The 27,193-nt window shown below is 44.4% G+C and overlaps 1 protein-coding gene across 1 annotated transcript; it reads right to left on the bottom strand.

Moving 5' to 3' along the window:
* Positions 1-206: 206 nt before the first annotated feature.
* On the bottom strand, positions 207-25,429 carry LOC121543002 (phosphatidylinositol 3,4,5-trisphosphate 5-phosphatase 2B). Its single transcript, XM_041852677.2, has 26 exons — positions 24,062-25,429; positions 18,149-18,212; positions 15,805-16,085; positions 15,291-15,431; positions 15,080-15,167; positions 14,680-14,769; positions 14,308-14,580; positions 14,041-14,155; positions 13,835-13,935; positions 13,639-13,741; positions 13,224-13,420; positions 11,929-12,046; positions 11,249-11,345; positions 10,350-10,488; positions 10,103-10,202; positions 9,866-9,954; positions 9,291-9,372; positions 4,185-4,274; positions 3,969-4,082; positions 3,774-3,862; positions 3,606-3,693; positions 3,183-3,335; positions 2,660-2,741; positions 1,725-2,505; positions 1,281-1,390; positions 207-1,183 (listed from the first exon to the last, which is right to left on the bottom strand). The coding sequence occupies exons 1-26, from the start codon at positions 24,196-24,198 to the stop codon at positions 1,084-1,086; spliced, it is 3,822 nt and encodes a 1,273-aa protein (XP_041708611.2). The 5' UTR covers positions 24,199-25,429; the 3' UTR covers positions 207-1,083.
* Between the last annotated feature and the right edge of the window lie 1,764 nt (positions 25,430-27,193).

The raw sequence follows: 27,193 nt of genomic DNA, 5'->3' as shown, positions 1-27,193 counted from the left end.
AATGTTGTCATAACATTGTTTTATTCACGTCGTGCCCCATTTGGTTGAATAAATGTAATATAGCCTACATGTAATACTAATTTCCTTAATTCAACAACCTTCAGAAAATAAAGTAGTAAACTTCCAAGATCCACAGTTAAATGTATATCTAAAGTTCAGATGATGAGCAAAGTAGCGCCACTTGCAAAGAACCACAGGAAAAGAACCACAGGCGTCAAGTACAGGTTTTATGCCATCGATCTTCACACAGTAGCAGTGTCTAAGAACCCACATATGTCAACAGTTAGTTTTATACAATTCCGTTTTTAAAAGGCAGTAAAAAAAAATAAAAAAAGTTCACAGAAGCATTGATTAAGTGACTGTGATGTTCATGTTAAATGGGTGGGTGCCTCTTTATTATCTTGTGAGCACACACGAGTTATTAGCTAAGGGAGAGAAAATTGAATAGAGAAACAAGATCTACAATGTAAGAGTAAGAATGTAAATAAACGAGCCCAGAGTTCACATATTCCTCCCACTGGATTCCCCTCTTATCACTAACAACAGCTACACCACAGTGACAACATAACAATACCATCAGACAGTAAACAGAAAGCGAGACCTTATCTTATTAACTTTCCAGGCCATGTTAAAATGTGTACTGGTAAATATGTACAGCTATACATTTCATCCTCCATGGCCCTTATTGATTGATTTTACAAGCTCTGTGCTGTTCTTTATAACGGTAAAGCAGTGGAAAGGGCAGGGGAGGAGGTGATGCGTGTGATTGCTCAGTAAACACTCTCGTCGGTGACTGCTGGGGAGACACATAATCAATATTTAGCTATGTGGATCTAAATTGGATATAACAAATGTTTGACCATGGCTTGAATCCACATCTCTCATTTTAAGGTATGGAAACGGATATGAGATGAGGATTTCATGGGACATGCACCATGTCTGTGTGTTTGCTTACTAGAAAGTCATTTTTACTGTAAATAAAAGGGCGGTGAGTGGAAGAGATAGTGAGTAGTCCATTAGGGCAGGCATCTGTCCCTGACGTCCATTGGGTTCAGTTTGAGAACTCAAACAAAGTGAGTAGGTCTATAGTGAATCCCAGATCTTGGGTAGGTTCTCCAGGATCCTCCGGCGATGCGACGGGTTCGACACTCCGGCTGCACGCAGGTCCTCCTCTGTGATGCCACTGTGGAGAGGGCAAAGGTCATTTAGCTATCCCTGACTGACTTAGACCACCGAGACCAAACGAATCAGGTTCCATCCACCATCATTCCTCCTCTCACCTGAAGTAGTCCAGGTCATCCCAGCCATTGAGGCTGAGTCCCAGAGTGTACTTCTGCAGACCCAGGGTGCTAAGTAGTTCTCGCACCGTCTCTGGAGCTCCATGGAGGACCTGTATCAAACACCAAAACAAATGTCTCATAAAAAAATGAATGATAAAGGTCTACCTGTCCATTGCCATAGTACATTTGACATTTTATTCATTTAGCAGATGCTCTTATCCAGAGCGACTTACAGTTAGTGAGTGCATACATTTTTCATACTGGCCCCCCGTGGGAATCAAACCCACAATCCTGGCATTGCAAGCACTATGCTCTACCAACTGAGCTACAGGAGGCCCCCTGTATTAGGGCTATGACTCATTTTTCCTGATAACGTGACCTGACCTAGAAAACCTGAAGAAGACCTGGGCCCATTACTAGGCTCTACGTATTACATCTACCCACCTCTTTCTCCCAGCAGTAGCCTCTTTCTGCAGCCATGGCTAGGTCCTTCCTCTGGGCCGGTCTCTGGCATGGGGTAAATGGAGCCTTAAGGTCCACAGGGAAGAAGTCCACCTCGCTGAGTGACTTGGCAATCTGCAGGGCTGTGAGGGAGTGGTCCCCAAGGGGCCCAACTGGCTGCTCCACCACCCAGGGGGCTGAGGCCTGGGTGTGGGGCACACAGGTGGACACATAGGGGTAGAAGGCTGGGAGTTTGCTGCTCCGTACAGGGTGTTGGTGCACCCTAGGCTGTTCTCTCCTGGGGGTCTCTCTGATGATGGCGGAGTGGTTCATGTACATGTTCCTCAGGTTCTTGGCAGGCAGGATGGAGTCCTGGACAACATTGTTCTTGCTTGGTCGTGGTTGTATGGGTTGTTCATGATAGTGAGAGGTGGTGGTGGGGCTTGGGGCAGGGGGGATTGGCGATGGGTCCTTTGATGGGAAGAGCTGATAGGAGGAGTTGGTCTGGGGTGGATGATGGTGATTGGTGGAAGGGTAGTGCGGCAGGATGCCTGGAATCTCGATTTCAGTGAAGTCGGACCTGCGAGGGGACTTCCTGTCATAGCCATGCCCCCCAAAGAGTTTGGGTAACTGCAGCACGGAGTCGCCGGCCCAGACCACCTGAGGGTCCCTGCGAGGGGGTGGAGATTCCTCTACCCTGCCCAGGACAGACACACCTTCAAATATGAAGTAGGCAGGGTTTGTGTAACTGCTAGGGGCCGGCTTGGGCGGAGGCGGTGAGGATCTGAAATGGGTGGACAGATAATAATGAAAGTAGGCTAAATGACAAACCACACTGCATACTCCCATCACTAATCATATCTCGGAATCATATGCTGACAATGTATGTTGGTTGGTTTTACAATGAGTGACTTGAAAAACACCAAAAAGATCCTCACCGGCTGATAGGTGCTCGAGTGGACGGAAGAGACAAGCGTCCTCTCACCAGACCCTTCTCATCCTTCTCAAAGCAGAACCACTCTGAAAAAGACAAAATAGATGTTTACTGGACACCATCTAACTCATGTCTTTTCCATATGTTCTGTGTTGTCTGGGGTAAAGGCTGCCCCTGGCGTGTGGTGGTAGTGTGTATGCGTGTTGTCATGGCAATGCATAATGCCTGACCTATAGGGCAAATGGCACCCACTCACACTGTGTGTCCTTTGAATGTCTCAGGATGCATCTGGTCAGGATCAGTCAGCGAGGAGCCAAAAGAGGAAGCCAGGGCAGAGACCACAGAGAGAGAATGCAAAGCCTTGGATCAATCAGGAACCAAATAGAGGAAGCACTGAGAGATACACAGGAGAACCAAAGAGCATGTGGACTGTCGCAACAGAAGCCCAGCGGGAAGTGATAGTACAAGCAGAGGAAGGAGAGGAGAGCAGCGAGGAGGTTGGCGGGAGTGCAGGCAGGCGAACCCACCGTAGATCTTCTCCCGTGTTCGTCGCCGGTCCTTGGGCACGTGGACCCTGACCCGCCCACGTATGGAGCCCATCTCCTCACCCCGGTGGGTCAGAAATGTCTCAAACTGCTCTGCTGTGCCGATGAGGGAGCGCAGCGCCACACAGCACTCACCTACAGGGTCAACGGTAGGGTCAACATTGGAGTGGGATGAAGCTGTCCCAGCCCAGACACTGATCTCTGGTCAGTTTAGCTTTTTTCTCCCCTAATAGTTCAGATTTGAAGACTGTACGCTGGTCCTTGATCTGTGCCTAAAATACACTTCAAAACATCTCAATGACTAGGGTCAAAGGGCGTTGATTTACTTTTTGCTAAGTGACTGATGAGAGGGGAAATAGTGAATGGTGGCGGTTACGAACACGAAGGGAAGGAGTAATGACCAACCGTATGACTCAAACCCGTCACATGACTTGACAGACAGCAGGAGGTGCTGATCCTGAAGGTACTCCATGTCTGAGACGATCGGGAGAAGCTATGATATGTAGACACACACAGGTTAGCAATGCGTCTTTGGTATGAGTTTGTCATCTAGCTCCAGGTTGATGTATTTACCTTGGGTAGCTGCTTGGGGGACCAGCCCAGTTTGAGGAAACCAGGCACGTCACAGCTCTGCAAGTCATTCTCTATGGAACGGCGGATCTCTGCTCAAAACAGATATCAACTTAAATCATTAATCACATAAGTCACAGAGTTTATTATAGAACTTTAGATGAACTAGCTGAGAAAAGATTATTAAGGACAAAGCACCTTCAAGGCAGGATGAATGAAACTCAATGAAGAACTTGGCTTTGCTGGCTGTCTTCACAATGGCCTCAACACCTTCCAACTCTATCCAGGCCCTCTCCATGCTCGAGCTTGGGTCTGTTTGTAGTACAAGGCAATAGAGGCTCACAAGCAAGCATAAAGGTTATATTATATGACGTATATTCATAGAAATTCTTATGTCAAAATAACCACAATCACCTGTTTTGGAGATGAACTGTGATGTCACCCCTACATGGAATGTGGCAAAAACAGGCGAGTGGTCGCTGGTGAAGATGTCATCTGTACAACCTGGAGACAGACAGAGATATCTCAGTCATAATGATACAGCCCTGTCCACTATCGTTATGCTATTAACTGTACCATCATATAAGCATTCTTATGTCACTGATGATCACTTCAGCACTGTATGTTGTTCGACCTTATCATCAAAACCTGTGGCATAGACAAAACTAATTATCCTTTAATGGCTATGATGGAGTATGGTGTATGGGGAGTTTTGCTGAGGGAGGTCAAAAGCAGTGCCCTGGAGTCAGAGCTGCGGTGAGGAACTGACTGTTTGTCTGAGGACCACAGACCAGAGGACGTAGGAGTTGCCAATCATACCTTAACAGCGCCTCTTGCATTTTACAGGAAAACAATGAAAGAAATGGCCACAAAATGTCTAATTTAGGAACGCCTTGAGAAATAATAGTATGATATCCAATTTGCTGTGTCTGAATGTTAAACCACAACGCTGTTACAGTATGTCTGAGGATAATGTTATGAGCCCCCCAAAAATATGTCCTAAACCAGGGATGGGCAACTAGCGACCCAATAATAATAATTTTAAAAATACAATGTATTAAACAAATAAACCTACTCATTCCATTTTTTTTTTTTTTACTATTTTCTACATTCTAGAATAATAGTGAAGACATCAAAACTATGAAATAACACATATGGAATCATGTAGTACCAAAAAAGTGTTAAATAAATCAACATATATTTTATATTTGAGATTCTTCAAAGTAGCCACCCTTTGCCTTGATGGCAGCTTTGCACACACTTGGCATTCTCTCAACCAGCTTCATGAGGTAGTCACCTGGAATGCATTTCAATTAATAGTTGTGCCTTGTTAAAAGTTAATTTGTGGAATTGCTTTCCTTCTTAATGCGTTTGAGCAGTTGTCATGACTTGCCATCATGGGCTGAGGATCAAAGATTCCTGCTAGGCAAAGGTTTGAACACCCCCTTTCCTGGGGGCCAGTTTTATGACCGGTCGTAAATTCCTTGCAGAAACTTTATTTTCCGTGCCATGCAGTATTGGGAAAGGGAATTTCCCTGTGAGACAAAGGAAGTCTTCCTGCCAAGACTCCAACATCCAAAAGTGGATAGTGAAAAAATATTTCTACTTAAAAGAATGTGGGAAATGATTGGTGGGGACTTTATTTTTTAATTTAATTTTACTAGGCAAGTCAGTTAAGAACAAATTCTTATTTACAATGACGGCCTACACCGGCCAAACCCAGACGGCGCTGGGCCAATTGTGTGCCGCCCTATGGGACTCCCAATCATGGCCGGTTGTGATACAGCCTGGAATCGAATCAGGGGGTCTGTAGTGACGCCTCAAGCACTGAGATGCAGTGCCTTAGACCGCTGCGCCACTCGGGAGCCCAACTTAAAGAACAATCATGTCAAATTCGTTACTATGTTGTGATGTCATTAAAGACGGTGGAACAAAATAACTATATCTCTGGGGGTGTACACTTCCCAGTTATGGGGTTTGCATCTAATGGTTGTATAAAACGAATGATTAAGTATAATAATACTTTTGTGAAGATAACAATGTGATTTTAGCATTCTAGATGAGATGATTGTTTTCCATATTGATTTGTTCTCAGTCAGTGGCCACGCCCAGATGAGCACAAACATGATGGAATGCCCCTTTTACCCCGAGTGCATAAAAAGCCTCGTAACGAAATTCACCTCAGACCAGCAGACGTGAAGCGTGAGCTAAACGTTGCAAATGGTTGAAACGCTACAGACGTGAAGTGTGAGCCAAACGTTGCAAATGGTTGAATTTCTACCAGACCAGTAAGCCCCACGGCTTAAAATGGTTGACACTCTACAAGACCAAGAAGCGTGACGCTGAAGCTACACGTTACAAAATGGTTAGACTAGAAAGACCAGAAAACGTGAGAGGTTAGTCCACACGTTTGAAATGGAGAAACTCTGAAACTCTCAACCTCTACACGAGGTGAAGAAGAAGACAATGCACTAGACCTTATCATCTCAGTCTGCAGCTGGCATGTATAGTCGTCTAGAGAACTTTCACTAAAGACACGAGTTGGAAAGGACAATTCCTCTCCGACAACCGCTGGTACATCTGAAGTATCCATTCTGACCACCACTACGACCAGAAATTCTACCAAGTACATTGGAATCTCTGGTGGGCAAACCAGAGTCCTACATCATCAATTGAACTATCGAGGACAGCTACACATATTGCATTTCTAATCAGAATGAGCGTTTAGTGTGGTTTTAAGCATTTATATTTCCGTGTAGCGTAGTTTCCAAAGTAACCACGATAGTTTGACTCTCTGTCTCTCCCTTCCATTCTGACCCCTCCACCACCCAAGCATTCATGCTAATGTTAGTCCAGTCCACTAGGTACCTGTTTTAATTGTATTACGTTAGTAATCAATAACCTATGTGTGTTTGTATTGTGTTATTATTTAGTTAGTAAATAAATAAGCCAATTTGTGTATTGCTGATTCATCAATAAGGTTAGGGTTCTTGCAGGTTCAAGGATTATGCGACATTCAGAATGAGACTGATAAGAGGTATTTATTTAATAAGTGACTGTTATCAATATATTTAACATACAGTGAGGGAAAAAATGCTGATTTTGTACGTTTGCCCACTGACAAAGAAATTATCGGTCTATAATTTTAATGGTAGGTTTATTTCAGCAGTGAGAGACAGAATAACAACAAAAAAATCCAGAAAAACGCATGTAAAAAATGTTAGAAATTGATTTGCATTTTAATGAGGGAAATAAGTATTTGACCCCTCTGCAAAACATGACTTAGTACTTGGTGGCAAAACCCTTGTTGGCAATCACAGAGGTCAGACATTTCTTGTAGTTGGCCACCAGGTTTGCACACATCTCAGGAGGGATTTTGTCCCACTCCTCTTTCCAGATCTTCTCCAAGTCATTAAGGTTTCGAGGCTGACATTTGGCAACTCAAACCTTCAGCTCCCTCCACATATTTTCTATGGGATTAAGGTCTGGCTAGGCTACTCCAGGACCTTAATGTGCTTCTTCTTGAGCCACTCCTTTGTTGCCTTGGCCGTGTGTTTTGGGTCATTGTCATGCTGGAATACCCATCCACGACCCATTTTCAATGAAACTGGCTCTCATGAGGACCGCCACAGCAAAGGAAGACCCAGAGTTACCTCTGCTGCAGAGGATAAATTAATTAGAGTTAACTGCACCTCAGATTGCAGCCCAAATAAATGCTTCACAGAGTTCAAGTAACAGACACATCTCAACATCAACTGTTCATGTGTGAATCAGGCCTTCATGGTCAAATTGCTGCACAGAAACCACTACTAAAGGACCCCAATAAGAAGAAGAGACTTGCTTGGACCAAGAAACACAAGCAATGGACATTAGACCGGTGTAAATCTGTCCTTTGGTCTGATGAGTCAAAATTTGAGATTTCTGGTTCCAACTGCCGTGTCTTTGTGAGACGCAGAGTAGGTGAACGGATGATCTCTGCATGTGTGGTTCCCACCATGAAGCATGGAGGAGGAGGTGTGATGTGTGGGGGTGCTTTGCTGGTGACACTGTCAGTAATTTATTTAGAATTCAAGGCACACTTAATAATCATGGCTACCACAGTATTCTGCAGCGATACGCCATCCCATCTGGTTTGCGCTTAGTGGGACTATCATTTGTTTTTGAACAGGACAATGACCCAACACACCTCCAGGCTGTGTAAGGGCTATTTGACCAAGAAGGAGAGTGATGTTGTGCTTCCCATAGGGCGGCGCACAATTGGCCCAGGGTCGTCCGGGTTTGGCCGGTGTAGGCCGTCATTGTAAATAATAATTTGTTCTTAACTGACTTGCCTAGTTAAATAAAGGTAAAATAAAAATAAATAAAAATTCATCAGTTGAGGCCTCCACAATCACCCGACATCAACCCAATTGAGATGGTTTGGGATGATTTGGACCGCAGAGTGAAGGAAAAGCAGCCAACAAGTGCTCAGCATATGTGGGAACTCCTTCAAGACTGATGGAAAAGCATTTCAGGTGAAGCTGGTTGAGAGAATGCCAAGAGTGTGCAAAGCTGTCATCAAGGCAAAGGGTGGCTACTTTGAAGAATCTAAAATCTAAAATAAATGTTGATTTGTTTAACACTTTTTTGGTTACTACATGATTCCATATGTGTTATTTCATTGTTTTGATGTTTTCACTATTTTTCTACAATGTAGAAAATAATACAAATAAAGAAAAACCCTTGAATGTGTTGGTGTGTCCAAACTTTTGACTGGTACTGTATATATTTGGGGGGTTTTTGGAACTCAGTCGGGATCTCAACTTACTGTTGAGAGTTAGAATAATAGAAAACACAAGGTTCAATTTCGAAATGTGGGTGTGCATCAGCAGTCACTCAATTGGTATACGGTATATGCCATTTAGCAGACGCTTTTATCCAAAGCGACTTACAGTCATGCGTGCATACATTTTTGTGTATGGGTGGTCCCGGGGATCAAACCCACTACCTTGGCGTTACAAGCGCCGTGCTCTACCAGCTGAGCTACAGAGGACCACACATTTAGCCCATGTCAGCTAAATTATTTTCGATTGGTAAGTTAGTCTAGCGGCCAGCTATCTAAACTTATAGTAAGCATGGTCGAATTACTGACCGGGGTGGGGCCCATTGATAATCAGTTATCATATAAAAAACTGCAAACATTTGCCTTCACCCTATGGCAAAATGTGTGGAATTGTAGGAAATTAGCTTCAAAATTGCTAATGTTTTTCTCCGCCCCATGGCAAAATGAGTAGAATTGCAGCAAATTTGCTTTAAAACTGCTACATTTTTCGCCTCCCCAAGGCAAAATGTGCAGAAATGCAGGAGATTAACCATAAAACGTACATTTCTGTCATCGTTGTCATGAGGGGGGCCGCTAAAATGTTTTCTCGCAAGGGGGGGCACGCAGAGCCATGAGACACTGCAGCCCCTTATGATGAGTTTTTTTGTGGCCCCCACCCCCATCAAAGTTGCCCATCCCCGTCCTAAACCTAAACCCACCATAGGAGTTGCAGGTGATATGTGTCTCTGAGTAGGACTTCCACAGAATCCGGTCACACCATGATGGCACATTGACACGCACCTGTAGACACAGAATAGAATAATTACTATATGTATTGTGTGTTTGTGTGTGATTGATGCGGACGTATTGAACATAGAATTGATTAGAAAAATTATATTATATAATGTAGGGAACACTGCACTCCAATCATACCAGCCATTTCAGCCTGTGAGGTAGTTTTAGTAGCCATGATGACAGCTGCCGTCAAAGCACCCACCCCCTGTAACCCCAATACAGACTGATTGTTTTACAAATAAATTAAGTCCAGTAGTGAGCTATACTTCTTTGTGTAAAATGTTTAGTGGGGCAGGTTACACTAGTTGCAATAGCGAAGCTTCCCAACCTAGCATTATGCAATATCCTTATTTGCTGACTGCTTCACAAGGCTCACAAGTGATGCTTTGTGTGGATTATTCAGCATTTTTGGATTGACTGTAATTCAGACAACACCCTGATTTGGACATAATGTACCTTTGAGAGGTTGTCAGATAGTGCCACAGGGAGGTAGACTCACGCCAGAGGTCTTGTACTTCTGCCACAGGTAGCTGTCCCTGGACCCCCTCTCGTACCGATAGGTGGGAGGAAACGCAATCTTCTCTTCCTCTTAACCAGGACAAAGAGAGAGAAATGGAGCGAGAATAGGAGAGAGAGGGGGTAGATTCAGAAATTATTGACAAGAATCAATAACACAGGTATTTTCACCCGCACATAAACATACAGTTTGACATGATGCCAGTAGGATGCTACTCACTGAAATTGAGGAAGGCCTTCCTCTTGTGTCGTTCTCGCGTTAGCTGGTCAGCACACATGAGCTCATCAAACTCCCGCTTGGACACATGTTTCAGAATGTCCTGTAAAACAATAGAGATTCAGTATGAGAGAATTCAAGGTAAGGCTCTGGGTCTATGGAGATTCTTGTTTTCGGGTTACACTACATTTTATCTATTTGCTGGGGAACAATGAAACCGAAAGTGTAGAGGAGACAGGTTTTGTCTGACCTGTACGTCTAGGTCTAGTCTGTAGTTGAGGTCTCCACACCAGAAGAGATGTGTGAAGCGCAGGCTGACGTCAAAGGCACTGAGCTGCCGGTCACCCAGCGACAACAGCCTGAGGATGTCCGCATAGTTCTGGTTCCTCCTGACAGGACCACAAGCACAGGGAGAGACATTGAAGGACAACATCAACTCACATTTAACGTCATTTAGCAGACGCTCTTATCCAGAGCGACTTACAGTTAGTGAATACATATATTTTTTTATACTGGCCCCCTGTGGGAATCGAACCCACAACCCTGGCGTTGCAAACGCCATGCTCTATCAACTGAGCTACATCCCTGCCGGCCATTCCCTCCCCTACCCTGGGCCAATTGTGCGCCGCCCATGAGTCTCCCGGTCACGGCCGCGACAGAGCCTGGATTCGAACCAGGATCTCTAGTGGCACAGTTAGCACTGCGATGCAGTGCCTTAGACCACTGCGCCACTCAGGAGAATACACATAGAAACTCACACACATAGACATGCTGCATACATACAGTAGAAACATACACACTGTACAGCCCTGGCATGTCCTTATATTAAAAGGAAACACTGTACATCAATCTGATGATATTTGTGTTGAACATCACCCTAATGTTCTATCAGTCAACCAACACCCCCAAATTATATACTAAACAGCTGAACATTGGAAATGGGTATGTATACAGTTGTGTATACCACAGGAGGTTGGTGGTACCTTAATTGAGGAGGACGGGCTCGTGGTCATGGCTGGAGCTGAATTAGTGGAATAGTATCAAATACATCAAACACATGGTTTGATCCCATTCCATTCGCTCCGTTCCAGCCATTATGAGCCGTTCACCCCTCAGCAACCTCCACTGGTGCATACAATATGTACAGACCTGACTATTTTCTCACTGCCAGAGGTCAGATGGCAGTTAACAAATCCAAAAGATGTACTGTTGAAGAGGAAGGAGACGCCAACAGCACCCTTATTTCCTGGAAACAAACAGATTTTACAGATTGACATTTAAAGGTTAACCTCAGTTAATTAAACACAACATCTCATTCCTGTTAATCATGCTCTGATGTCATTGATCAGGGGTGTCAAACTCATTCCATGGAGGGCCGAGTGTCTGCAGGATTTTGGTTTTTCCTTCCAATTAAGACCTAGACAACCACGTGAGGGGAGTTCTTGACTAAGTAGTGACCTTAATTAATCAATCAAGTACAAGGGAGGAGTAAAAACCTGCAGACACTCAGCCCTCCGTGGAATGAGTTTGACATGTGTCTTTGGCTGTAGGCCATGCCAAATGTACAGTATGTGTCAGTGGAGGCTGCTGACGGGAGGACAGCTCATAATAATGCCTGGAATAAAGTCAATGGAATGGTATCAAACATGTGGTTTCCATGACATTCCATTGACTCCATTCCATCCATTACTATGAGCCGCCCTCCCCTCAGCAGCTTCCACTGGTATGTGTATGTGTATACTATGCATTCTTTTCTGAGAGGAGGAGGAGGATGTGGTGTTATGTGTAGCCAACCCATAGACGACCTAAGTAGGGGCCTGGCATCATACCCAGTGTGTTCCCCAGGCCAGTCTTCACACTGGCTGTGTTTACATGGCTGATGCGACTCTCGTGCTCTGGCTTCACAAACACTGCCAGCCTCATGTTCCACAGGGACTGTACTGCCACCTGCAGGACATATCACCACAGTACACTATAACAGAGCAATCAAGACATAGGCCTTGATTTTTCATGGGGGTATAGTAATCATAGACATAAGCAATCGTTTTTAGACATTTTATTGCTAGGCTAACTCCAGTAAGTATCTGGTAAATGAATGAGTAAAAAACCTTAAGATGCTCTAGATTTCCAGTTTATACCAATTATTTTTATATACACTAGATGACTAACAGGGGAAGCGGTTTTGAAACCACCGCGCCCCCATATTGGCACTCCTCCACCGTTGTAAAAAAATATTTTGGAAGCTATAGAAATGCATTTATTAATGTCTACATTTGTTTTTGCCACATGTATTATATTACAGACACCTTAATGCATACATTGAAATTATATTATGTGAGCTAAACATTATTTTATTTTTTAATATATAAAATCATTTTCCTTAAAGCATACTTTTTGAAAGTTCTAATGTTACTGTCCCCACTACAACAACAAAATACTTAAATCCATGTCATTTTGTCCTTAAAACATTTCTTTGAAATACTGTATAATTCCATTCATTCCAATGGCAAACTTCCTCTTCTAGGGAGTGCCAATATGGCCCACTGGTGGCTTCAAATCCTCTCATTGGCCAATACATAGCATCCGCAATCCAGGGTTTATATACATTATTGGTTTATACACCCTGTTCTATGTACCTCTTGTTGACAAAGTGCAAATACAAAGAGCATGTAAAGGAACTGTCACAGAGAGATAAACACCAATCAGTGTTTCAGGATGAATGGGTAAAATAAAAAGTACATCAAACAGATATCCTATAAGGTGAGCAAGGGCATAATGACATAATGCAAACGTATGTCAATCAGAGAGACTGAAAGCTGGGAGAAAGGGACAATAAGGTATAGGGACAGAACGAAAGAGACAGAGATGGAAAGATGGCAAAAGAGCAGCACATACAGTAGAGATGGAGAAAAAGAAGCAGGGAGAGATGGAGAAAGAGGACGGGACTACAGATAGAAATTAGCTGCTTGCTAAATATGGTGCAACGTTTCCTTTCTCAGTGTTCTAAAACATTTGTTTTCATTGTACATTGTCTGTGTCAAAAAAACTATAAACTAAAAATAAGAGAGAGAGAGAGGGAAAATGGAGATAAATGGAGAACAATAGAGGAAAAGCTGACGCTCACCTGTTTGTACTCCATGTGAGTGTAGCTGTGTAGAGTAGCCTTGATGTGCTCGGTCCACTCCTTCTCCCCCTGAGAGTTCTCCTGGGTACCCAGGGCGTAGATGTCATGAGGCAGCAGAGCTGTGGACTCGTCTGGGGTTCGACCCAGACCACAGCACGTCACCCAGGACTGCAGACTGCGAGGGGGAGGGGAGCCACCTGGACACACAGCCATTAAGATCATTAGTGAGGGTCCAACTCAGAATAGACCAACATCTAGTGCTTACAATAAAACAATTGTCTTTCTAATAAGAAAATGGTGACTTTCCAGTGTAATAACCCTGTAATAACTTGCCATAACCATACCAGTAAAAGTACTGATGCCAGACAGTAAAATTCACTCTAGGACAGTGAGGTGTCATTGGTGTCTTAGTTACCCATATTCCAGCTGCCCACAAACACTGAGATGACATCAGGTTCACTCAGTTGGGAGTGTCTGGTCTTCATCAGCTGTAGCAGTTGGCAGAACGCCTCCTGTTTCTGGAGGGAAGAGAGAGTGTTCTCAGTCAATATAAACTACAATGGAATCCAATGGGTAGCAACACACACAGATGAATGTAGACCTGTATGTACCCTTGCACTCTCAAACGTGAGCTCTCGTGGGGTGTTGTGATGACTGTCCACTACCATGCGCAGCTTGGCTGGACTGCTCTGGAACTTGACCAGCTGCAGAACTGACACATGCACGTTGAAGGAAAAGAGGTGAATCATTAGGATCATTGAACGCTTCTTTATCAAACTCGGTCAAGTAATGTTAGATGTTGATGTTATTCTCTTACTCCGGTCGTGTGAGACTGTCTCCACTCCAAATGACCCGGCCTTCCTGTCAAACAGCAGCACTCCTGTGTCCACGTCCACTGACACTGTCTGTCTGCCGTAACGCACCATCTTAATCTAGACGCACACACACACACACACACACACACACACACACACAAAGATGATGCAAGATATACAATACTGTACCTCAAAGATGATCAAAATATGATTAAACAGCTGGTATGCCCCCCTAAAGGTATGAAGAGACCTTTGTCTCTCTCTCTCACCTGGAAAGAGTGGACAGGTATGGGCCTGGCATGGTTCTTGGCTACAGGGACTAGTGATGAAGCAGGGACTGGGGCTGGAGCAGGGACTGGGGCTGGAGCAGGGGATGGAGCAGGGGATGGAGCAGGGACTGGGGCTGGAGCAGAGACTGGGGCTGGCGCAGGAGCTGGGGCAGGAGCAGGGGCTGGAGCTGAGACAGGGGCGGGCACAGGGGGAGGGGCAGGCTGCACAGCCAAGTTGTGATTGGTCACAGCATCTTGAAGAGCTTTCAGCACCTGCACAGTAAGAGCATAGAGAGCTTTAGACTGTGTAGACAATGAATATCAGACTGATTTGCATTGGGTGGTAGTGTGTGTGTATATGTCGGTACATACCCTCTTCTCCAGGGAGGAGAGCAGGCTGACCAGGGCAGAGATCTTACCCAGCAGGCTGTCCAACTCCATGTCTGGACCTCTACCCATATTCTAAAAGGAGGAACAGTAATATACTGTATTAAGTAGCTGTGTGCTATGTGCATGCAATACAGATATAAATATGTAATTGTACCCCATGAATGGAACATATTTAGAGATGAGTGATTCAGACAGTGATGCTCTGTGAAAGTTATTTTTCTCAATTAGTGCACTAGAGGGCGTAGCAAAGCAGATTTCCATTAGTTTTCTGTCTTCTTAGTTTGTGGGTCCCTCGTGGACCACAGTAGAGTAGACAGGGTAGGACAGACAGGGTAGGTCAGAGAGGGTAGGACAGACAGGGTATATCACAGATGGGATGTACCTGTGACTTGGCGGAGGTTAAAGGGCAGGTGGGATGGTCAAACACTTTGGCCAGAGTCTCCAAACTGGACATGGTCAGGTCAATCTCACTGTGGATCAGACAATCAGTTTCATTTTCTCCCTGTGATAACCAACAAATCCATCACGTCACAAATACTAAATGACATACAACACTTTAACTGTAATAGCAGTAGTAACATGCTGAAACCCACCTGTTGAGTCCCTGGCATGCAGTGCCCAGGGTTTGGTGTAGATGGCGTAGGCCTTTTGCTCCTCTACGTAGACCCTCAACATCCAGAGGCAGCTCACTGCACAGATACTCACTGAGCAGCCCAACCACCTCACCTGCCATGCTGTGAAACCACAGTATAAAATCTATATTTTACGTGGTTTATCCATTATTTTACCAGAAAGAGTAGCTAAAAACGAACGGAATGGAATGTTTGTGTTAAAAAAACGTTCAACACACTCTGTTGAAAACAAACAAAGTTTGCCGTGAGCGTTCACAAACGTAAGCGTTGTTGAACGCACCACTCAGGCATGTTGAAGAGGAAGGGAAAGGGAATACCTAGATGCCACAGGGAAGTGGTTCAGTGCTAAAGTGCTAATGTACTTTCATCGCTAAATAACCCCAGACCAATATTGCACATTGTTCCCTATTTATGTGTGGAACTGGAAGTATGTCTGCATTCTCCTGATGTGTGATTGGTGTTAGGGAGTGTGTACCTGGGTGTGTTGAGCTCCTGCAGCCTGTGGAGGAAGAGGAGGTGTGGGGGCAGGTTGACTGGGGGTCCTGCGGGGGGAGCTGTACAGACCGAGACTGGGGTTGGGCTGGGACTCCACACCAGCCCTGGCTTCTCATCATCACCTGAGCTCTCGTCACCAGGCTCCGTGTCCCTCCCCACAGGGTACAGCAGGGGGGTGACCAGACCCTTATGGGGGTGCTGGTACCCCAACACCAGGTCCCCCAGTGTACGGAAACAGTTCACCTGCACCCCCTGAGACGTCTGTGGGGAAACACACATACAGTATAGACAGAACTATAATATAAATAGACATTCACAGACATATAGCGATTTGCTCAAACATATAAGAATGAACATACATGGGCTGTGGTTACCCAGAAAGGTCAAAAATACCATAAACACATTATATATATAGAACCTACACAACACAGGTGATCTTCATGAGGGTTTCCTTTAGGTACAGGACAGATGAACAAATTCCCTGAACTGATGCCACAATGAGCTGCAACCCGTCCATCAAGATACTGTTTCTAAACTGTTTCTCTAAAGTTCCTAAAGCTTGGAAGACCGTACAAATGTCTCAAATCCATATGAACCTGTTCAGGATACGCTTGTGTTGTTCTAACATTGTCCACCAAAACAAAATGGTGGTGGATTTTTTCAATGTGACTGCAAGTCTCCTGAGCTCTGGCAGTCAACCGACCTGGATATACTCAGGAGGATCCCTTGGAGTAGAGGTGCTAGTCTCTTAGGCCCTGGAGGTGCCAAACAGAAGCCACAACCACTCACCTCTGTTTGCATGGCCAGAACAAGAACCACATCAAACACTCACTGCCCAGCAGGCTGCAGAAACCCCTGCTATCCCCACAGGACAGGAGATGATGTCACAACCAGCCACCCACATTCTGGTCACTGCCAAGGTTGGCTGCCATGAGTCACAGTGTTCCAGCAGTTTACTAGCCGACCTCTGTGTTCTGAGCCAGTCTACCGTACAAACGCTGCCCGCTGTAAACAACACTCCAACAGCCAGCTGCCTCAGATATGTACAGTAAACATGGAGGGGGAAATACACATTCAACAGCCATGGATAAACACATTAAGTGCCAGTCACACACACACACACACTGCGGGTATAGACATATTAGACGCCACAGACACACTCTCAGACACAGGGCCAATAGGGCACACACAGCAACACCGCAAACTAAAAGCCCCTTTCCTGTACGACTTATTTTAGAAAGTTTGTTTTCATTGTGTGGTTTGAAAAAAAAAATTTGGCAGACGTTACCCGCCCCAGTTGCCAGGGACTCTTCTAATGGTTGATGCATTTTTTCGAGGAGCTCTTGAAAAGTGATTACAAAGAAAATACAGACTAAACGACACAGGGAGACAAAAACGGCCTGTCTTTTTGCTCAAAATATCCCCTCTATAAAATAGCCTCCTCAGAAAAACAAGAAAGCAACCACGTAATCCCTACGTGGTAATGTTTTTTTTATAACAAAGCCAGTGAGACTTTACTGACTTCAGTGGAAAACAAGCGAAGCAGCGATACAGTAATTGGAGCACAGCCCTCATCTGAAAATAACGTTTATATGGTGTTTTCAAATCAAAGACTCATTAAATGACTGTCTCTATGAGACAATTGTTATTGAGCTGTTGTTTTTGCACCAGATATGGTAAAGGAATGCACAGGCTGGTTTGTGGGCTGCCTCTAATATTTTTTGTTACTGTATTTTTTTCTCCGTCCTGATAATTAGGACCAGGCGCTTTGGCTCTTGAAAGGAGTCGTCCCCTATAGTCACTAACTAAAACACATCCATACAATCACCACACACAAACTAATTCAAAGCATCCCTATCCCCTGTCCAACTATCTCTCAACACACACATCCTTGTCCACGACACAAAGCACCGACAGACCCATCCCCCTTAGAGCACTGGTCAATGAGTGGGTAGGTCAGGAATCTGGAAGACACACAATTTCTCCTCTGTGGAGCTGAGGTCATTCTCCAAGCATGCAGCTGCATGGCAGAGATACCATTCAAACAAAAAGGCCTGTAGCAGAATGAGCCTAGTATATTAACACAAGACACTTCCTGTTTCCCTTACGACAGACAATAACACAACTCTGTTGTAACGATAACAACAACTACAGTATTGTATTGTCCATTCTTTCTCGAAAGTGGTTGCTACAAGAGGATACTATCATGCATGCACATGTAGGCTACAGTATATGCTACAGTATTCGCCTAGTTACTGTCAGGATTAGGTCATGTGTGTAAGTGAGGGGGGGTTTGGAAAGTTGAACTGATGATGGTCACTCACCTGAACAGCCAACAGGCCGTCTGCGTCAGGAAGAATACGATAAGTGTGAACGTGCCGTTGGAACCTGAAAAGGGGAAAATAACATTTATAAATGTACTATATACTCCAAGACAGCACTACATAGAACTATACCACTGTCATGGGCCAGAAATAAACAATCAAAGGCAAAACAGCTTTAAAGTAACAATAAAATAAGGACGAGCAGATGTGCTGCCCTTGTTAAAGATAAACAAGACGCTCATTTGTTGATGGTGTGACTCAGTTAGATGGTTGTTGTAGCAACTTCATGGTCCACTGCGTAGTGTGGGACTATATGACTACTACCGGGCAATTCCACGCTAACGGAACTGCGCTGAGACTAAGATTTTTCACTTAAAATGTATGCCAAACAAAAACCTTTGATTTCAAAGTTTAACCATACAACTCTATGCACAATAACTACTTTGAACAATTTACAAAAACACATTTACTGGAAGAACTGTGCAGATGAAAAGTTTGGTAAAAGGATTTCGATAAAATCTCCTTCAGATTAAGATTAAAAGATGTCTGCCGAAAGAATGGGTGCCAGCTATGAAATGACACCTTATTTTGGTTATTGAGCCACAGTAAGTGAAGTGGAATTGCGTTAACAGAATTTTATCATGGGTCCCTGAACTGTACTACACAGAAATGCATAATTATGGATATGAATGTCATTATCTTCATGTAAATGTATCTTAAATAGGTACACAATGGTAGAAATATACAATATCATCCTTTGTCTATTTGGTTATTATTCTACACGTTCATTTTAATGAGCTCCTCCACTAAACAAGACCAAATCTATGTTTCACAAGTTTGGACATCAAAGTACAGCACAGTAGAGCTCAGTAGAGTACAGTACAGTATAGTTCAGTACAGTACATTATAGTGTACTCAACTCGTGTGCTCTACTGTGTACTGTACTGTACTGAACTCTACTCCACTCTACTCTACTGTACAGGACTGTACTGTACTGAGATATTGTTTACTCAACCTTTTTTTGTACTTTACTGTACTGTACTCTCCTGAGCTCTACTGTACTGTACTGTACTGTGCTCTCCAAACTTGTGAAACATAGACATCTATGTTTGGTTCATTTCTTGTCTGGTCCGGACCAAATCTGAACCAATCATAGATGTTTGTTTGGGTCAAATCATGGCCGGTCCAGACCCGACCAACAATCAACATCTGTGGACATTGAAATTAAAGCCTGTCTAGGTGTAACAAAAAACAACATCTGTGGACCTTGAAATCAAGGCAAGGGTGGACTGACCAAATTTCAACTACTTTTAAAGTCCATGAATGTTCTGGGTTGGTCATGTTCTGTGTTGCCTTCCCACTCGCCAAGTGCCCTTTTGGGTGGTGGTATAGATATTATTTTAGTATAAAGTTTTGTTGTTGTTGTTCTGAACCCATTGTCTGCAAGTCCTCATGAGGTCTTCAAGTTAGCCATCCCCCACCCCCACCCCGTCCGTTGGTTGCGCCTGTTGGTCTGCCCTGTACGGAGCTCACGCGCGCCAGTTTGCACCTTTTTCCCCATTCTGCCCTGTACTGGTATCCAAACATGCATGGCTTGAGATGGACACCTATCGAGTGTGTGTAGCTAGCTACCTAGTTTTAATATCAACAGTACTGCCGCAGCAGCATAACATTTGATTAACACTTGATAACACTTGATTTACATCATCAATATTCTGTCTGGTTGGCGCAGCCAACGCCATCAATAAACGAGGGATATTGGCCAAATGAGCCACAAAATAACGTGTCCTTATAAATATAATAATAAATTACAAAAACACTATTCCTTGTGTTTCAATTTGTAGCATATGCAAACTTTTATAGCCAATAAACAAAAGTGACTGCTGTTGAAGATTTGAACACTAAATGCATCAGGGCATTGCATGCTTAGGCCTAGAAACTAAGGTGTCCACTGCATAATATTAATAAAAATAAATTTTTAAAAGCCTATATTAAGGAAGAGTCTCCTCTGAACAGTTGATGTTGAGATGTGTCTTTTACTTGAACTCTGTGAAGCATTTATTTGGGCTGCAATTTCTGAGGCTGGTAACTCTAACGAACTTATCTTCTGCAGCAGAGGTAACTCTGGGTCTTCCTTTCCTGTGGCGGTCCTCATGAGAGCCAGTTTCATCATAGCGCTTGATGGTTTTTGCGACTGCACTTGAAGAAACTTTCAAAGTTGTTGAAATTTTCCGGATTGACTGACCTTCATGTCTTAATGTAATGATGGATTGTCATTTCTCTTTGCTTATTTGAGCTGTTCTTGCTATAATATGGACTTGGTCTTTTACCAAATAGGGCTATCTTCTGTATACCAACCCTACCTTGTCACAACACAACTGATTGGCTCAAATGCATTAAGAAGGAAAGAAATTCCACAAATTAACTTTTAACAAGGTTTTCCTCTAGGATCTTGCCTGCACTTAGCTTCTTTTCATACAAAAAAATTCCTAGTCCTTGCTGATGACAAGCATACCCATAACATGATGCATACACCACCATGCTTGAAAATAGGAAGAGTGGTACTCAGTGATGTGTTGTGTTGAATTTGGCCCAAACATAACGCTTTGCATTCAGGACTTAAAGTTCAATTCATTGCCAGTTTTAGTTTAGTGTCTTGTTTCAAACAGCATACAGGTTTGGGAATATTTGTGTTCTATACAGGCTTCCTTCTTTTCACTCTGTCAATTAGGTTAGTATTGTGGAGTAACTACAATGTTGTTGATCCATCCTCAGTTTTCTCCTATCACAGCCATTAAACTCTGTAACCGTTTTAGTCACCATTGGCCTCATGGTGAAATCCCTGAGTGGTTTCCTTCCTCTCCGGCAACCGAGTTAGGAAGGACGCCTGTATCTTTGTAGTGACTGATCCAAAGTGTAATCAATAATTTCACCATGCTCAAAGGGATATTCAATGTCTGTTTTTTTTACCCATCTACCAATAGGTGCCTTTCTTTATGAGGCATTGGAAAAATTCCTGGTCTCTGTGGTTGAATCTGTTTTTGAAATTCACTGCTCAACTGAGGGACCTTACAGATAATTGTATGTGTGTGGTACACAGATGAGGTAGTCATTCAAAAATCAAACACTATTATTGCACACAGAGTCAGTCCATGCAACTTATTATGTGACTTGTTAAGCACATTTTTAATCGTGAACTTATTTAGGCTTGCCATAACAAAGGGGTTGAATACTTATTGACTCAAGACATTTCAGCTTTTCATTTTTTATTAATTTCAAAAAAATTCTAAAAACATAATTCCACTTTGACACTATGGGTTATTGTGTGTAGTCCAGTGACACAAAATCTCAATTTAATCCATTTTAAATTCAGGCTGTAACACCACAAAATGTGGAAAAAGTAAAGGGGTGTGAATACTTTCTTAAGGCACTATATATTTTGGATGAACGTGCGCATGCCTAAAGGAGACTTTTTAAGTAGCCTAATCAGATAAAAACATTGTGACTGGTTGTGTTTATGCCATATATAAAAGGTAATACATTTAAAAAGCAAAATTATAAATATTTAGGCTATATTGAAGCGTTGGGTTCTAGGTGCACAAGGAATAGCCGCTCGGATTGGAGAGGAGGCAGAGCATGTGTTAAGTTTTCCTGAATAACTGGGCCTGCCGTGAGCATATGTAGCCACATTATTATAGAACGACTTGGGAGAATGATGTTCTGCAACAGACAGCACATTCAGTATCAGAAGTAAACATATAGCCAGACTGGCCTGTCGAGAGTAGACCCACAGCTGATCCAAATCAAATCAAACATTCAAATCACAGGGCTTTTGTGCCGTTATTCTAATTACATTTTCACTGCAGCCCAGAGTAGGCTAGAATGTTGTACTCATTTGAAAACGATAATGCAATTATTCATTGCATTGCGATGTTGTAGGCTAGTATAGGTAGGATAATTGTATTGTTCCTAAACAAGACCAATAGGGGAGATTTTTGAGCTGCGTGTGTCATTTCTTCACTGTTCTTTCATGTGTAATGATGCACCTGGCCTCTCCTCTGCCTATCAGCTATTCCTATTTGTTCTTGTAGATTCGTATTCAAAATTGATGCAGCTTTGAATGTTTTTATATGTGGTATATATGCTAGTTAGCCTGTTGCAGATCTGTACAAACGATCCACCTCCCACTATTGTCACTTTGCATGGTGGATAGAGGCCAGGATAGACAGTTAGACTAGTAGAATATACTGACCTGTGGTATAGTAAAAGTTAGCGGCAGAAAGGCGTAGTGCATAAGGGAAGTACCAAAACACCTTGTTAAAGGGGAGGGAAAAAAAACGTACTACCCTCCCCAAAGCAAAATAAAAGTTTGACAACCCTCCCCTATTTTGGACCACCCCTCCCCCCAGTAAATTGCGATCTGTCCCTAACTATCAGATTTACATTTACATTTACATCATTTAGCAGACGCTCTTATCCAGAGCGACTTACAAATTGGACTTACATCAATCATCATCAATGATCAGCTGATAACACACCCTCTTTAAATCACTTAATAATTCATTAACATAATTGATATCAGTAAAAACATTATAACTAATTGATAGGTCTACCTTTACTTGTCAACTTTTATTATTCTCCATCCTCATGAAAATATCTTACAAATATGTGGGTTTTTGGTAACAGAATTTCAAGGCACAAGGCAATGTTTCTTAAACTTACAGAAAGCAGAATTTTTTTTCCTAAACTAAATATAAATGTTGATATTAGTTGGCAGGGGTCTTTACCTCAACATTATTGTGTTTCGATTTTTTTCTAATACCTTTAAATACTTTTTCTGGTAGATGTTTTCTAAGACTCCTTTTCCATGTGTTTGACAAGAAACAACCTACACAAACTAGCCTGATGGGTGTCATTCATCTGGACCGCATGTGGGCTTCATGTTCGATAATAATCACTTGGTAGCAAAATCATACCACTAGTCTGTGTCAAGGATCCAATAGATGGCTAACTTTTATCTCTACTACCTCTCACAACCTTGAAACACAGTACAGTAAATGCCTATAAAACCCCCTGTTGAAAGCTTGGCCTTGTGATGCCCGGTAGAAAATCACATGTATCATTCATCTAGAAGGAATCCATATTTCCCTGTAATGAAGTTAGAGAATAATGTCAAGACACAGTAGACCTGTATTGATGTGGAGATTAGATTAGTGTACAGTAGACCGACATACAACATAGAGAGGAGGAATAGGTACAGAGACAGAGGGACAGGAAAAACACAGAATAGAATACAACAGCAAAAGAGAGAGAAAAGGGAATGAGGAAAGAGAGAATGAGACAGCTAAGAGAGAGGGGGGGGCAGCATGATCAGCAGTGGGGCTCAGCTTTCAGGAATGTGTCTGGCTCGGGGCTGCTGTGCACAGAGAGCCGTGTGGTCACTGCAGCTCCCGCCCTCTTCCAGGGGCCCCAGGGAAGACTGAAGGGAGGGGGTGGATGGGGGGGGCCTAAGCCAGGGTTACACACGCACACTGTCCAGGCTTGGTTGGGCTGTATCGAGACAGGGCAGCCTGAATGTTCAGGAGATATAGACTTCCAGCAGCCCTGTGAGCCACAGCCTTCTCCCTGCCCGCTGGCCCAGCTCAGAGTGACACTGATGGAGATGACAGCGAGACAGGCTGCTAACTCCATTTACAATACAGACATTGAGGCACTCTATAGCACTTGTGAATATGAGGTTAGTTCCCCTTCCACTGACTGTGAGCATCACTGAGTTGATAATGAACATACACACTCAGAGATGGAAAGGAATGTTGTGTTTGTGTGTGTGTGCGTGTGCGTGTGCGGTGTGTGTGTGTGTGTGTGTGTGTGTGTGTGTGTGTGTGTGTGTGTGTGTGGTGGTAGGCTACTCACAGCAGACAGAGGGCGTAGGCTCCAGGCACAGACTCACTGTCCCTGACCAGGAAGCTGCCGTCCCTCCCAGCCCGGGCTAGCAAGTCCTCCGCATGCACACGGCTGATGTCACGGTGGTACCACGCCGCCATCGCCATGACAATGACGCTGTTGTTGTCCACCGGTCAGTCAGTGGAGTGTCTGTCTGTCCAACAAGGTAATCCAACAGCAAGGTGTAAGGTCAGAGATGACACACACACAGTCTGTCTCAGACACCTGTGTCATGGCACCATGAGACCCTCCAGTCACCAGCTCTCGTTGTTCAATCCTCTTGAGTGTTCACAGCTTCTCAAGCATCCTGGTCCTCATTAGTAAGGTCGAGACAGGACCACAACAGCAGCCCTCCTCATTTAAGACAGGCACGCCTTCCAGGGTCCTACTGGGTTACACATCCTGTTGCATTTGAGGATTGCTGCCGTTGTAGAGTCAGAGTGAATAGCCCTCCCACAGATTTCTCTATGTGTCCAGATTCCAGAACTACAGTTGCTTCCACTTGATGAACTCTGGCCCACCTTGCTGTTAGTTACCCCGCAGAGAGCGACTGTCTCAGTGTCTGTGTGCAGGTTGCTGCCAGCCGGATGTTCCTCTCAGACAGAGAGACAGCCGGATGTTTCCCTCAGGCAGACAGACAGAGATAGAGAGAGAGAGAAAGAGAGAGAGAGGGGGGGGAGCAACGATGCGTTTAGCCAACCACCCTGGGGGCAGTGCCTGCAGCCTCACCACAAACACCGGCGATGCTCCTGCCTGCTGTCCCCTCAATAAGAGCCCCGCATGCAAACAACACAGGAAAGAAGAACCAAGAGAAGTCAGTCAGCCACACAAACAAACCCTGCTGCACAGCCTGCTGTGGTGGATAGAAGTCAGACAAATTCAAATGATTTCCCAGTTGTTTTGCCATATAAGGGAAAGGGCAAACACCCTACAGAAAGTTCAGCTGATGGTTGCAGTTCTCTCCAGATTCCACAGTCTCTCTCTTCCTCTCTGTTGTCAGACGTAGATTCCAGAGGGTGGGTCGGAGGTGTTGGTGGTGGGTGTCCAGGGTCCCTGGTCGGTCCCGTGCTGAGAGTGTGTTTGGAGCGTCCTGCCCCCCTGGCGTGGTGTGTTCCGTATCTCCCTGGAGTGTCGTCAGAGGAGGAGGAGAAGGGGGGGAGTAGAGGATGAAAGGACTAGCCCTGTTAGAGCACAACACAACGCGGGCAGCACAGACAGAGGAAGTGACTCCCAGCTCCAGATGTGAGTAAGAAAGAAAAGAGAGGGGAGAGAAAAAAACTGACGCAGCAGCAGAAAGAATTCCTGTGAGGGGCTTCACTTCATCACTGGTGTGTGAAACCAACGCTGCCAGTAGACTCTTCCTTTCTCTGGCCCACCCCTCGCTCCATCCTCCCCCCTCCTTCTTCTCCTCCTTTTCCCTGAAATCCCAAACACAAAACACAGCCGTGCGGTGCACACTCAGGTGGGAGGCTTGGCACAGCCTCTGTCTGTCTCACTCCTGCGTTCTTGTCCTCTTTTCCAGCCTTTTTCCACTGTGCTGGCTAGCTTATTCCCGTCTCTCTTTCTACGTCCCTCGCCCTTCTCCTTTGTTACTCTCCCTAACTTTCCTTTCTCTCCCTCCTTTCTCTCCCTCCTTTCTCTCCCTCCTTTCTCTCCCTCCTTTCTCTCCCTCCTTTCTCTCCCTCCTTTCTCTCCCCCCTTTCTCTCCCTCCTTTCTCTCCCTCCTTTCTCTCCCAGCAGAAAAGCAGCCTCCAAATGGATATGGAAGATTATTTTTGGCATCCAAACAACACCCCTCTTCCTCCTCCTCTTCCTCCTCCTCTTCCCCTCCTCTCTTCACCCAGTGGGTGTAACTGTGTTTGTGGGCAGCTGTTTGGCTCCAGCTTTGCTGTGCTGCCTCTTACAACTCAGCAGAAATCCATTGCCCACCACCCCCACCACACAACCCCATAACACACACACAAACAAGCTGACGTCAGTACAAGCCCATTCCATTACCCGCCCTCTCAACTCCTCTGTTTATTACAGGCCCAATCCCATCTCACCACTTTCCAAAGGCCACAAACCAGTCATTGTTGTTGCTCCCTGTAGCTCTTTCTTATAGGAGGTCAGTGACTGCTGAGCCCCGTACCACTCTATCCCACCCATCCCAACCCCTCACCCACCCCTAAATCTAAAACCTTACTGCTGTCCCTGAGGTGGTCTGTTCTTCCAGCTCTGTTGTGCTTCTCAACAGATGTAGGTGGGTCAGAGGAGGGTACCCAGTAAACATGGCGCCATTTGGGTATTTGGTGGGCAGGGTAGATAGGGGCTAGCCCACAGCAACCCCACATCAGCCCAACACAGGTTAGCCCACAACAAGCCTACACCAGCCCAACACAGGCTTGCCTACAACAAGCCCAACACAGGCTAGCCCACACCAAGCCCACACCAGCCCAGTGTCGTTCCAGTTCTGTCGTGTGATGTCAACATAAAAGTTTATATTGGACAAAGTCTGTAAAAAGGCATAGATGTGGGCAGCCTACATGGTTCAGTGTTTTAACCCTCATTGGGCCCACATCGTGCCAATGTGGGCAGCCTACATGGTTCAGTGTTTTAACCCTCATTGGGCCCACATCGTGCCAATGTGGGCAGCCTACATGGGTCCAGGGTTTTAACCCGCATTGGGCCCACCTGATGCAAATGTTTGCTGGGTAGTGATTTAGTACACAGACCCCCTATTGTCCCCATGGCCCTTGCAGACTCTATACTGCCTCCTACTGGCAGGTATAGTGAGAGATATTTCCCTATAATCATATGGGGATACTGTATAATGTTGTATAATACTGATTGATCATACAGTTTAAATTTGGGACAAGCCAGGTTTTGTTGTGTGCTAATTTTTGTGAACAATTTCACTCACATTTGGAGTTGGGTTCAGCACATAATTAGCATTTTGTATGTGGTAATTTCAATTGGTGTAAAAAATAAAAGGTTAATTCCTGAACACACAGACAGCATGCTCTGCTCCTGTCTGACCCTGTCTTGTTATAAACCTGGGCTCATCCCATTACTGTAGCTGTCCATTCAATTACCAGGGCTGCTATGTTTATGCAAGCACTG

Source organism: Coregonus clupeaformis, chromosome 3 (assembly GCF_020615455.1).
Source record: "Coregonus clupeaformis isolate EN_2021a chromosome 3, ASM2061545v1, whole genome shotgun sequence".
NCBI lineage: Eukaryota > Metazoa > Chordata > Actinopteri > Salmoniformes > Salmonidae > Coregonus > Coregonus clupeaformis.
Note: the sequence above shows the minus strand (reverse complement) of the source record. Positions and strands in the feature narration are given on the sequence as shown.

What these genes read in the sequence shown, in the direction of transcription:
- LOC121543002 (XM_041852677.2), bottom strand. Translation starts at nt 24,198, where the DNA reads ATGGCGATGGCGGCGTGGTACCACCGTGACATCAGCCGTGTGCATGCG. An exon ending in GCATGCCAGGGACTCAACAG is followed by an intron (nt 15,168 to 15,290) that starts GTGGGTTTCAGC and finishes TCTGATCCACAG; the next exon opens with TGAGATTGACCTGACCATGT. An exon ending in ACAGTTCATCTCCAAAACAG is followed by an intron (nt 4,083 to 4,184) that starts GTGATTGTGGTT and finishes TACTACAAACAG; the next exon opens with ACCCAAGCTCGAGCATGGAG.